The sequence below is a fragment of the Abramis brama genome, assembly GCF_963993115.1.
Source record: "Abramis brama genome assembly, chromosome: 1".
NCBI classification, from domain to species: domain Eukaryota; kingdom Metazoa; phylum Chordata; class Actinopteri; order Cypriniformes; family Leuciscidae; genus Abramis; species Abramis brama.
In genome coordinates, this window is record NC_139963.1 from 43069268 (window position 1) to 43082751 (window position 13484).

General features: G+C 41.7%; 1 protein-coding gene across 4 annotated transcripts in view; it reads right to left on the reverse strand.

The window, feature by feature from the left end:
* Positions 1-3228: 3228 nt before the first annotated feature.
* Positions 3229-13484, reverse strand: part of crebbpb (CREB binding lysine acetyltransferase b) — a 58385-nt gene continuing 48129 nt past the window's right edge. For 3 of the 4 annotated variants that reach the window (XM_084129433.1, XM_084129435.1, XM_084129434.1), the window contains 14 exons: positions 13160-13399; positions 10824-10912; positions 10046-10126; positions 9860-9916; positions 9140-9217; positions 8984-9051; positions 8749-8899; positions 8453-8599; positions 8239-8352; positions 7922-8087; positions 7634-7801; positions 7390-7551; positions 7010-7291; positions 3229-6493 (listed from right to left, as the gene is read on the reverse strand). In XM_084129433.1, coding sequence (XP_083985559.1) covers positions 4262-6493; positions 7010-7291; positions 7390-7551; positions 7634-7801; positions 7922-8087; positions 8239-8352; positions 8453-8599; positions 8749-8899; positions 8984-9051; positions 9140-9217; positions 9860-9916; positions 10046-10126; positions 10824-10912; positions 13160-13399 — 4035 coding nt within the window. In that variant the 3' untranslated portion in view covers positions 3229-4261. Of the gene's footprint in view, positions 6494-7009; positions 7292-7389; positions 7552-7633; positions 7802-7921; positions 8088-8238; positions 8353-8452; positions 8600-8748; positions 8900-8983; positions 9052-9139; positions 9218-9859; positions 9917-10012; positions 10127-10823; positions 10913-13159; positions 13400-13484 lie in introns of all 4 variants that reach the window. The other variant, XM_084129432.1, reaches the window with a different exon arrangement.

Sequence of the window (13484 nt, forward strand, 5' to 3'; positions counted from 1 at the left end):
CGCTATTATAAACCACTACTTACATGGATTAGCTAGCCTATATAAAAAGGCTTTTACGTGCAAGACTCAACTGAACGGCGCTGCTGCCCGTTCCCACAAAACGTCCTTGCGTTTAAACCCGCGAGAAGCAACGCTGAGGAAATGAAGAACGCTGGGTCTCCAGGCGCGTTTTAAAACGTTTAACTTGGAAAGAAAAAAAAAGCTTTAAAAGCAGCCTTTTGCAGCAAGACTGTCTTCAATATTGCTCATGTGTGCGTTCTAAGAACAAATAGCAAACGCAGCGCAACTGGAACGCTAAACACGTTCTGTAAATCTGACCTATGTGCGCTCAGGATGACATCAGTAGTTAAAACTGATGTTTATGATTAAACATCGAACATAAGAAGCATGTTGAGAGAGACGAAGAAAAACCTGTCGATATCTGTGCGTTTTAAACGTAGGTAACAGCAACACACATTTTGTGAGGTAGAAAATAGGAAAAGTCCTGTAAAATATACAATGGTGGCAGCACTACTTTTCAGCGAACTCTAAAATACTACAGCGGAGTAATCTCCCATTTTAAGAAAAATAAATTTAGTTAAGCGCCACTGGTAAATGGACCGTTTCACCGTTTGTATCACTCCGAGGGTCACGTACACACTGCAAAGTAGTGACCACCGCATTTAAATGCGAAATACAGGAGTTGCTCCGGAAATGTAGATGACTGAATTGGTGAAAGGCCTACCTAAAACAATTTTTGACTTTTCGCTGCTGTAAAGAGACAATTTGACGTTTTTGGCAAAACTATTTTAGACCAAAGTAAATGAGTATGAAAGGCCATTTTCATCTTAGGTTTAAACTATGCTTTGGTAAATGCTTTTCGAATATGCAATGGACAATGACAAAGGTTAAAAAGTTTTTGGCTGTAACTATTGTTAATTATTATTATTTACTTGTATTTTATTTTTTTATTGTGCTAATTATTTTGATTTGTCTACTTGATTTCATTTTCTTGATGGATGTTTTTTGTTGTTGCATAAATTCAAAAAAAAAAAAAAATCATAATTATGACAAAAAGGTCATAATTATGAGATAGTAATTCACAATTATGTGATCAAAAGTCAAAATTGTAAAGTAAAAAATTATGACAAAATTATAAGAGCCAGTTTACTGTTTTCAACTAAAAAGTGAAAACTTTTTATGCGTTTTGGCCGTTACAAGACAACTGCGTTGAAATGCAAACCTGAAAATGAAAATGACATTGAAAATGTGTTTCAAAGTGTAAGTTTTTGAAAACAGTAGTGTTATAGTTTCTGTGTAAACAACAAAAACGTGAATTTGTGAAAACGGTGAATCATACGATTACATTTTCAGTCTATATGCATAGTGTTTCTTTACAACATCGCCAACTACTGGCCAGCGTTTTTAATAATTCTCGTGGGTCCGATAGTTTTGACAACGTTTACGGTATAACAATATAGTTTCACAATATATCGCAATACAAAAATGCAACAATATGTATCGAGGTTTTGTATCAGAGTTTTTGTTTTTCAGTTCTACATTAAACTACTGTATATAATGTTGAATATAATGTATAATAATGAAATGGGGGAATATTTGTGTAAAAAGTGGCCTGAATTATTTTAAATATATCTAGTCAGTGACAGAGTTCAAGAATACTCGTCTAAAATAATTCTGTATTTTCAGCTTCGGAATCATGAATATTTTTATTCTGGTGTCACTATTGTCCTGCGCATTGGGTTTCCAGCACCAAGTCCAAGCCTATTCATTTACACCCACAATGTAAAACCAAATTTAGCATTTTAGTCAAGTTAATTTTTTTGTTAACCTTTTACCATGTGTCTTGGAGTATCGCAATAATATCATAAGTATCGAATCGTGACAAGTATCAAATCGTGACATTAGGATATCGTTACACCCCTAATGTCTATACCCTAAAAACACAAAGGAAAAATTGTTCGTTTTTTAGTACTTTGTCATTGTGTAAATTCATAATTGACAATTTTCAACTTATTTGATGTCCATTTAAATTTTTGTTATAATTTACTCTTTACATCATAATTACAATTACAATACAATACGTATTCTCAATACATTTTTTTTCCACATGACTTTATATGCCCCAATTTAATTCATAATTAGTATGTTTAAAAAAATATGACGTAAATTTCTGAAATTATGACGTCATAATCGTAACGTGTCAAATTTTGTCAGTTGTGACTTCGATGTCAATCGTTTCATAAAAGATTTTTTTTTCTTATGTGGTGGAAATGGGCTACCATAAACGAGACGTTTTTGTATTAGTATTACTAATAGCCAAGAATTAGTAATACATGACGGAGAAGCAGTGTTTTGACATTTAACCAGCGCAATCTCACTGACCAATAAATGTATCTTCCACAAGACGATATTAATAATTAGTGAATAAGTGAAGACACATACCTCAGTTCCTGTGATTTTTCTATAACTTCTCAGACAGCTGTCAGTGTGCAGAAGATTGTGCATTAAAAAGCAGTTACATTTTCTATAGACTAGAACAATTCAATCTAAAACAATAATAGATTTCAACATTTAATGTCCAATGTCATTAATATAAATTCTTTCTGACCAGTCTATTTGAATGGAGAAAGTTTACATTTATTTGAAAGAATGAAAAGAGCAGTCTCACGTCTATCCTTGTATTGTTAAACTGATCGAGCTTGTGGGATTTAAAAAATGATTAGCATATATTAGTATATACTTTTTAAAGAGTGTAATTAGTGCAGTAATATAATTACAGTTGAAGATGTAATTAGAAGCTAGAAATTACTTTACAGTAACTTGCCCAACACTGCTCATAAACAGGCCAAATTTTACATTGACATCGAGTGTTTTTTTTTTGTTTTTGTTTTTTTATTGCATCCAACCCTGTGAAATGACCAATGCAGTGCGCACAGAAATGGTGAATTGCAGAACAAGGGCTCTAAACTGTAGTCACACCATTCAGACACCAGGAGGCGCAGTGAAGCTAGTGTTGAGCACAGACTGCAATCTACGCTGGAAAAACTCAAACGGTTATTCTTCTACAGCACTTTTTTTACAGTTACAATCAAACAGTGAAGACAAATTAAAATGGTTAATTACACTTGCTGCATGGTAAAAACAGAGAGTTGGGTGCAGGATGTAAACATTCAGGCACATAAATGGCCGGAAATGAGATTTTCGAGAACAAGTCGCAAGACGAAGTCATCAGAAGCATTGTGTCTGTTGCACACAGTTTATTTAACAATATGGTATATAAGTACGAAACAAGATCTTAACCAGTTTATACAGCGATCTCAATCTTTTTTCCTTTTATTTACAGTATGTCATCAAGCTGCATGATTTACATTAAAGAATCGTTCACCTTCAATTCAAGTTTCATGAGGAGAAAAAAAACAAGAGGTTGACTGAAGAACTCTTTGAACAAATCAGCAGTCAGACGAAGCTCCGGCCTCATACGCGAGGTGGAGGGGACATCATCGATGTTTCAGAGATCAAACGAGAAAACAGGAACATCTTCCTACATCTTAAGAGAGACAACTACTGAATCCAGGCCAATAAATAAACGCATCTGGGCACCTTGAAAAATAAGAGCAACTTTCACAATTTGCTCGCGTGTTTGTGTTTGTGTGTGTGTGTGTGTGTTCGTGTGTGTGCAGTAGCCAAGCTCCTTTCTGTACAAATGAATACAGGTCCTCTGTACAAACTCCACAGTTTGGAGAGAAAAAGGCTGCGTGTCCTTTTCCAAACCTGGTAAATGTGAATACGTATCGGACAGGAACGAGGATCGATCTTGATCCTGATTCCACACCAATTATCTTACAGTCCCTAAACACGCGCACACACTCACAAAAAAAAAAAAAAAATGCATTTCAGTTTGCAAACATACAAAAATGAAAGTCTTCAATAATAAAATCAAATATTTTGCCTTGAGAAATTCCATTTAAAAAGTCCATAAGCTCAAAATAACCCCCTCCCCGAAAACAAACAAAAAAACAAAACAATTAAAAATGTAACTCCTTGTAGACCAGGATTGAATTTCGTGCGGTCTGACATCCCCTCCTAGAAAAAAAACCCCTTTGTGATTCTGCTCTTTAAACAGTTAATTCAATCCCTCCAATAAGGAAGAAGAAGCAGTCCATTGGTTGTGTAAACCTATTACAGTCTTAACATTTTGTCGTCTTTAATTTCTCACGTACAAAACACACCTTTTCTCTCCGCGAAAGAACGTCTCTTAATGCTACAATCCCTCGACGAACTTCTCTAGCGTGTCGCCCGTGGTGTCCATGCTCAAGTCGTTGGAAAGCCCTCCACGGTTTGGCGTGTTCAGCTGCGGAAGCATTGCACTCTGTTCAGGAGTGCACAGGTGGGCCTGGTCCATGGGGCCCGGCATGGGTCCCGCCAGGCTGGGGTGTAGGGGCGAGGGCTGGGGCTGCATGCGAGGGGACGGGCTGGAATGTGGCGGCTGTTGGGAAGGGGGACGGGGCGATTGCACGGGGGCAGGCGACCTCACCTGGTTGCTCAGCGCATTAGCCATGGCCTGTCCGGGCAGGTGGGCTCCCTGCGCCTGTCCTGCAAGCATGTGTGATTGGGGACTCATGGAAGCGGCCTGTGCCGGCGAGCCCATTTGCTGCTTCAGCAACTGTTGTTGCTGCTGCTGCTGTAGCATGCGCTGTTGCAGCATATTCTGCTGGGCGTCCATACTCATGCCAGGCTGGCCCATCTGAGCCATGGGTTGCATTTGCCCTCCGCCGCCCTGCATGGCCATCTGCTGCTGCATGCGGATTTGCGAGTAACTAGCTGCGCCTTGAGGCTGCGGGAATCTCCCTTGGCCTGTAGGGAGTGTTCCCTGTAGTTGCTGCTGCTGCTGCATCTGACGAATTAGTTGCCGGCGGAACAGCTGCTGGTTCCCGTTGTGCGCAGCGTTCATCATTTGTCCCTGGGAGCCGAGGGCCGCCATGGATTGGGTCGGGGCCGGCTGCGCCTGCTGGGGGGGCATGACGGGTCTCTGCACGGGGCCGGCCTGCATCGCAGCCATGCTCTGCATTCCCGGCTGCCCTGCGAGCATGGCCTGCGGGTTCTGCTGCTGCGGTTGGCTGGCTTGGTATTTCGCCGTGCGCTGTTTGATGAACGCAGCCATGAGATGCGGGTTCGACTTGAGGATATTGAGGACCTGCTGCTGCTGCTGAGGGGAGCTTGGTGATTTTAACGTGCGCAGAAGGTCCTGCAGCGCTCCTGGAGCGATGCTGCTGGTCACACCTCTTTGCTGCATGCCCTGTTGCTGAGGGGCCTGTGGTTGCGCCTGCTGGGGAGGCATGACGGCCTGCATTTGCCTCGGCTGCTGCTGCTGCTGCTGTTGTTGTTGCTGCTGCTGTTGCATCAAGGCGCGCTGCATCATCTGCGCCTGTTGGGGCGTCTGCGCAACCTGAGACTGCTGTGGAGCCATGGCCATTTGCTGTGGGGGCACTTGCTGCGTTTGAGGCGCCTGCGGATTCTGCATGGACCCTTGCATTCCAGGTGGCCACTGGCCAGGCTGCATGTTCTGAACCATCTGAGGACCACGAGGGCCCATCATCTGCATCGGACTCATCATGCGAGGTTGGTTAATCGGCATGCCGTTCATATTCATTCTATAGTCTTGCTGCTGTTGCTGTTGTTGTTGCTGTTGTTGTTGCTGCTGCTTAACTTTGGTCATCATCTCTATTTGTTGCGCAACTTTCAAAGCCTGCTGCTGCTGCGGAGAGGGCTGAGGCTGTTGTTGAGGAGGCATGGGCAGGGGAGATTGTTGCTGCTGCTGTTGCAGGGGCGAGGACTGCGGCCCTGGTTTACCCTGGGGTCCTGGTGTCGGTGGTTGACTGGGGAAGCCTTGCACCATTGCAGCCACATTTGGATGCGTCTGTTGGGGCTGGTTGGCTAAAGACTGCGAGGTCTGAGGTGTGTTAGGCTGCTGCAGCTGCTGAGAGTTGGGCGTCCCCGGACCTCCTGAGGTAGTTGGGGAGGGAAGACTCGGAGGCATTCCTCGGCCCTGCATTAGTGCCATACGCCGCCGCATCATCTGCGCCTGCTGCAGTCGCTGCTGAATCTGCTGCTGTCGCAGCTTGTGCTTGATATTTAGACAGAAGGGCACGGGACACTTGTTCTCCTGGCAGTGCTTGGCATGGTAGCAGCACAATGCGATGAGTTGCTTGCAAACAGGGCAGCCTCCGTTGGTCTTGCGCTTGCAGCCCTTGGTATGCTGCACCACTCTCTTCATCTTCTGACAAGACGGCAGAGAACAGTTGGCGTTGCGGCACTGGCAGGCATGCACCAGCGACTGAATGCAGCGTTGGATGCTGAGACGTCGACTCTCCTGTGGGCTCTTGTTGGCTTCGCCGCCCTGGTTGTTGCTGTCGTCGTCCAGGCCCAGTCCCCACTTCACCATTTGGTGCTCGTGGCCCTTGGAGTTGTAGCAGTTAATGCATAGATCAAAGTCCTGAAAGAAATCAGAAGAAGAATTGATATTGCTTTCTGGATAATCACAGTATAAAATATTAATTCACTGCTGCACGACTGGAGCCGGTATACTGGCGTTATATTTATAGCTACAGGCACAGTTGTCCTAGAGCAGGGGTGCCCAATCCTGCTCCTGCCGATCGGTTGTCCTGCACAGTTTATCTCCAACCCTAATCAAACACACCTGAAGCAACCAATTAAGGTCTTCAGGCTCACTTGAAAATTAAAGGCAGGTGTGTTTGATTAAGTTTGGAGATGAACTGTGCAGGACAGTTGATCGGCAGGAGCAGGGTTGGGCACCCCTGTCCTAGAGCAATGGTTCCCTCCTTACGAGGTTCGAACATGCAACCTTGTTAGTTTCCACTTCAGATCTTGATAAATTGCCAATACAATGGTATAATTTCTCTTGTCTAGTTTTTACAATCTACCTGTTGAATATCAAACAATGGCAACAGTAACACAAATGCTCTGTCAAAGCCACAAAGAGGAGACTGACCACGCAAACGGTGCAATGCCAGCGTGTCTCTACGTGATGCTGGCATTCGTTGCAGGTGTACACAAATCGGTCTTGGCCCTGATTGTGTAGCTCCACCAGCATGCACATACTGCTCCATTTGCAGCGGCGCAGGGAACTGAACTCCCAGTGCTTGTCCCTGGCCAGTGTCAGGAAGGCATCACGGCCGTCCATCAGGTCGCAGGTCAGCGGCGGGTCAGGGTCCATGATCGGAGGAAGGGTGTTGACCACTGGACCGGCATGGAGGTGGATTACGAAGAAGACCTGGATTTCACGAAGTAAGAGGAGATCTAGTCAGCACTTGGCACATTAGTCAATTTTGAGTGGAAGTAATGGTATTCAGGTAAAAAGTCTAGTCCCACCTCTTTATGCTTCTCCATTGTTGCATATAGCTTCTGGGACAGATCATTAGCTACATTCGGCATCCCAGGCTTCTTTTTGTTGGCGCGGCTCACGCTGCTCTTGTTTTTGTTGGTCTTTTTATTGTTCTTCTTTTTGGCGTTCTTGCTGTCAGCTGGGGTTCCCTGCGGAAATGCAAGACATTTAGAAAAAATGTCTACAGACTACACTAAATACTCATTCACACCATTTGGCACTCTGTCTAACCTCTACTGTCTCAGAGGAGGCTGTATTTTCCTCCTTTTTCCTTTCCTCCTCCTCTTGTTCCAGCTCCTTGATGCTTTCCTCCAGAACATTGGGCCAAAAATCACCTTCGAAATAGGGTAGCTCATTGGCACTTGTAAGCCGGTCCTCAGTGGCCTGCTTAAATATGTCCTGCATAACACAAGTGAGCCATTTTGTGAGTCATATCTGTGACAATATGATGTTAACCCATTATGAATGAAACCTGACAGAGCGCAAATCCATTAAAATACAAATCCAACATCGGCATACCTTATAGTCATGAATGATTCTTTCTGCAAATGCTTTGTCCAGCATTTTGCGGTACCACTCCTGGAGTCTTTTAGGTTTGGGAATCTTCTGATCAGGAGGGTGACAGTGGAAGATGTAGTCATCGCCTTCACTAGGAGGGCAGGCCCAGATATGACCAGTCACATATCTGTAGGTGGGAAAATCAAATTCATTAGTGCATTAAATATGGACTTGTAATTTTAGGCTGAGATTGGAGAAAGCATGTATTGTTACACCAAAAACCATTACACATATCTTTAAGGAAGCATGTTTAACTTAATCAAGGTGGCAAAACTTACCCAAGTTTCTTAACATACTCCAAATAGCCAATGAGGATTTCATGATAAACTGCAGTTCTTAGCAACCGAGGCTTGAAGAAGTGAATACTGTCAAGATATGATATGTATACCCGCCTGGAAAAAGGAGAAAAACGAGACAATCAGTCAATTCTGCCTGTTCAAGACACAATTCAGCATTGTTTTTTTTTCAGACAGATCAGTATTTGCATGATACCTGGTGTTGGGAAAGGGACATTCAGATCCATATTCCTGGACATGCATGCCAAAGAAACACACATCCACTCCATCAATCTCCTCAAATGCAAAAAGTGCTTTGGTTCTGTAGGGAAAGCTTTCGCACATATCTCCTGAGTCAACAAACCTGCAGAGAAATAGTTTGATGCAAAATTAGCTTCTTTCAATTCAGGTACATAGAAAACCATTCTTAGTCAGCATGAAATCAAACTCGACCCAATTTGTTTCTAAGTCAGAGTCAAATGCTGGATTGATATTCATTATCTGTGACGTTACCTGGATTTCATCCCAGGTTTGACCTCCACGGTCTTTTCAGAGCTGGCGACCACCCGCACAAACACCTCTCCGGCCTCGGGGTGATTCTGCCTTTTCAAGTACTTATTCACTCGGTCCTCGATGTACGATCCCAGCCTCGTGGTCTGTAACCCTGATCAGAAATGCACAGAGTTACTTCACTCTGCAACAGACACTGACAGAGAGGCAAGCAGGAATATACATCAAAAACACTCACTTTTAGCAGAGAACTTGTTTTCCTTTCTCGTTTTTCCTGACTTCTTCATGCAGTTGTCACAGATGAAACTGTTATAGGAGAAGAGACAAACAGGAGCTGTAGTGATCACGTCATGACATGCTAAACTTCAGGAGAACAGGCAGATAAAATGCTCACCCTGTTGGCCAGATGATGTCGTAATGCAGTGCACAGATTTGATGCATCTTCCGGCCACAGTCTTTACATTCAACAAAGCTGTTAATACAGAGGAAGGTGTTAAAAACAATACTGACAAGCATGATTTATTTTTTTCCCATGAGTAAAACTTTAGAATAAGACCTAATTTGTAAATATTAATTAAATGCACTAACAATGGCAAACACATTTTTACAGGATTTATTCATCTTTAATGTTAGTTTATAAAATGTTTATATTAGTTCAGTGTTAACTAATGTTAACTGATTAAATGTATTAGTAAACGTTGAGATTAATATTATGAAAGCTTAATGTAAAATGTTACCATTTCACGTGACTTTTCAGAATTAAAAGTACCGCTCACCACATAATGCACAATTGAATACCTGCCATTTTTTAATTAATATGCAAATGCATTGTGCAAAAATGACAATTTCTTGAACATTGTTGACAAATAACTTGAGTTATTTCAGGAAGTGCCATTCAAATTATATACAAATTATATTTTAATGCAATATTGTAATCTAATCAAAGAAAGACTAAAGACATCATAGTTGATTGTGCTTCTGATTCATTCGTCACTTTATTTGCATGCAATATGCATTAGAATACATATTGTTGCTATAATAGTATGCAAAAGTGCATAGTCTAAAATACACACACACACACACACACAAAAAGGATAAAAATGACGAGACTTACGGCTCAGAATCCAACATGTCATTTTTCTTCTTCTCAAACTGCTCCTTTGATATCATACTGCAGAGAGACATATAAGATACATTCCACATGGCATCTTTACACATGTACAACTCATTCTTTAAGAGTAATTGTGCGATTTAATAGAAGCAAAACCTCAAAGCTTTCTGGGCGACAGAAGATACATACGTCTGCGGCTGCGCAGGGTCGTCTCCCAGGGTGACACTGTCGCCCTGGATCTCGTTGAAGCACTTCTCGCAGAAGTGATACCTGTCGGCAACAAGGCCATATTTGGGTGAACTGGAGCCAGCACACAAGAGCACAGGCAAACCGGCACACGGAGAGCAGCACAGCACAAGAGCGCAGAACGTGGGGTCGGGCAGAGACACGACACACAGCAGACAGGCCGAGGCAGAGCACAGGTTAGCAATCCAACTCACAAATGAGCGTTAAATCAAAAAATGATTGATAGCAACAGGATGGTCTGTCTTTTCATGCACAAGAGAGAAGCTGCATGCATTTTCTGATTGACTACGGGATCTTAAGAACAAATTATAAGCACGAAACAAACAAAGAGTGCAACAAGACAATAAGATGGAGATGAGAAACATGGGTAAGTGATGCACTAGAGCATTTCCAGGCATTCTATTTCTTAATATTACGACAATTAATAACGTTTTCAGGATTTACACGAATACTAGTGGTCTGCTGGGTGAAGCAGCCTTCTAAGCAAAGATCTAGGCTTGTAAACCGAAAGATTCAAATCCAACAACGACTGATCAAAGTATTACCACTGCACTCTTGAGCAAGACACTTAACCTTTGAACTTGCTTTTATGACTCTGTTTATAAGGTGCAAACAACACAGAGTCAACTGAGCACTAAACATCTCAAGCCTGATCTCAGTGCATACCGGCCCCATTTGGAAACTCGTTCATCGCCACCTCATTTCTCACGCCATTGGTTACCTGTTCTGGTAGCTGTAATATGTGCCGTCTCTGGAGATAGTGCAGAGCTGTTTGCCATAGCAGCAAAGCGTCTGAGGTGAAAACTCGTACTGTGGAGACAGAAAAGACAATTCTGTGAAGTGCAACCATTATCATTTTAGCATTATTTATAATTATTTTAAATTAGCATTTTTATATTTTCTATTGTCATTCATTTTAGTTTCATTGAATACTTCGCTAACCCTTTACCAATAAGGTCTCATCTGATAGCAATTAGTTAATGAATTTGCTAACATGAACAAAAAACAAGTAATATGTGTTTTACAGAATGTATTAATCTTTGTTACTGTTAGTTAATAAAATACTACTGATCATTGTTTGTTCGAGTTAGTTCACAGTGCATAACTTTATTTTAAAAATGTATTCAATGTTGAAATTAACTTTAAAAAAGTACTGTAGAAGTACTGTTCATTGTTAGTTCATTAATGTAGTTAACTGATGTTAACAAATGAAACAATAAAGTGTTACCTATATTTCTAAATATAGCTTAATTTTATTCAGTTTTATTTTTTAGTAATTTAAGTACTTAAACTTATTTAATTGCCAAGGCAAAATTTCTACTTACATTTTTATTCAAGTTTTTTTATCTAATACTTTATCCCCCAGTTACACAGACAAGGCTTAAGTCTAGTCCCAGACTAAAATGCATGTTTGAACTGTTTTAACGGAAAGCAATTTGCACGGATATCTCTTAAAATATGTCAATGCCATTGGTTTGTTTCAAGATGCACATCAGTACCGGTAATGTTTTTTTTCTAAGGCATGTTTATAAAAGCTACTTAAATATCCTAATTGAACTAAGGCCTAGTCCTGTCTGTGAAACCCAGCCATTATTTATTTTAGCTTTATTTAAATGACTAAAAACAATTTTTAATACTTTCAGTGGTAACACTTTACAATAAGGTCCCATTATGCCCGGTTCAGAAACAATCTGGAAACAAGAATCGATCGCTCTTCTGTACACAGCTTTCAAACATGCGAAACGAAAGAGACGATGGTATTAGTGCTGCTAGAAGATACTTTGCAATTTTGGAAAGCGCTTAACTGAAGGAGGCGCTTCAGCAACCCGACGAGTACTTTAATTAGCATTAAGCTAGTACAACCATTGTTTGTTTACGCTCCTGTTTTCGGAAGTCAGTCGCTAGTTCCGCCTTCTTGATGACATCACGCATGTTATTAAAGATGGCAAGCAATGATTGGTCGGGAAGCAACGTGTGGTCTGACATGTTTCTTGTCCGGTGCTGCGTTCCAGTCCAAAATTGTCATGCCCTTCACTCGCTCACTTCCCTCCGTCTCATTCACTCGGATGTACGTCATTGCTTACGTTGCACGAGTGCCCACTACTGGCGGAAACTTCAATGGGCTGAATTGGAACGTCCTAAGCCCTTTGATCACTTGGAATCAGCTGTGGAGTTGATTTATTATTTAATTTTTTTTTTCTTTAAGAATTTGTTTAATGCAGCATCCAAATGTATATAGGTGTGTGTGGATTGTTTTAAATTAAATAAAAATTATAATTAATATATCATAGAGTTGTCTGTTGTGGTGGTGATTAGACGAGATATGTGGTGACGTCACAATCGTACTGCATTGTGGGACATATAGGTGCCTGGTGTACATTTGAAGTAGACTTGCTCCCTCGGTCAAAATCGAGGGAACGAGGGTCTGTCCATATAAACTTCCCTCGTGCACTTCACGAAGTGGAAAGTACTTCAAAATGGCGGCAGGGATTCCCCCGAGGGGAAGTGCTTAGGGAAGTTTGCAAGTGCGTGTCTAAAAGTGGACTGGAACGCAGCACAGGACACCTCAAGAGTTTAGGGCAGTGTTCTTCAACCCTGCTCCTGAAGGACCCCCAACACTGCATGTGATAATGAGCTGATGAATTTAATCGGGTGTGTTTGATTAGGGAGACAAAGAAAACGTGCAGTGTTGGGGGTCCTTCAGGAGCAGGGTTGAAGAACACTGGTTTATGAGTCATAAACGCATAATCTGACACAGTGACTATAGTAACAGACAAAAACACTGTAGTCTGAACCCGGCATTAGTAAATGTAAGTTAATGCATTAACTAACAATGATCAAAAGATTTCGTACAGTATTTATTAAACTTGATTAAGGTTAGTAAATAAAAAGACAACTATTTATTGTTAGTTCATTTTAGCTCAGTTATATTAATATTAGCAGATTTTAGCTGCAAGACTGCACTCGGAACGACTGAGATGCTCTCAGGTTCGTTTCAGAGGAGTTTGAGTTGGTTTGGACCGTTCACCTATAAGCAAACAACTCTTTCCTTCTCACCTTGCGCCCGCAGCAGTAACCCAGACCCTGCATGACAGGGTCAATCTCCTGCTCGAACACCTCGGCCAGCTTCGAGCAGTACTTGTACACTCGAGATGTTTTGCGGTTGTAGAGCCAGGCGTTGTTGAACATCAGCCAGATGTCGTCAACATACTGCCAGGGTTCCTGGTACTGCCCGGTGTCCAGCTTCCTCTTGATGGTGGAAAGGTCAATTGGGTTCTTTACAATGTCAAAGTAGTCCTGAAGAAACAAGATCAAATACATGGTGATTATCTAATACTTTTAGATCTTTTTGAAGAGATTACATCAGCCCAATAATAGGTGT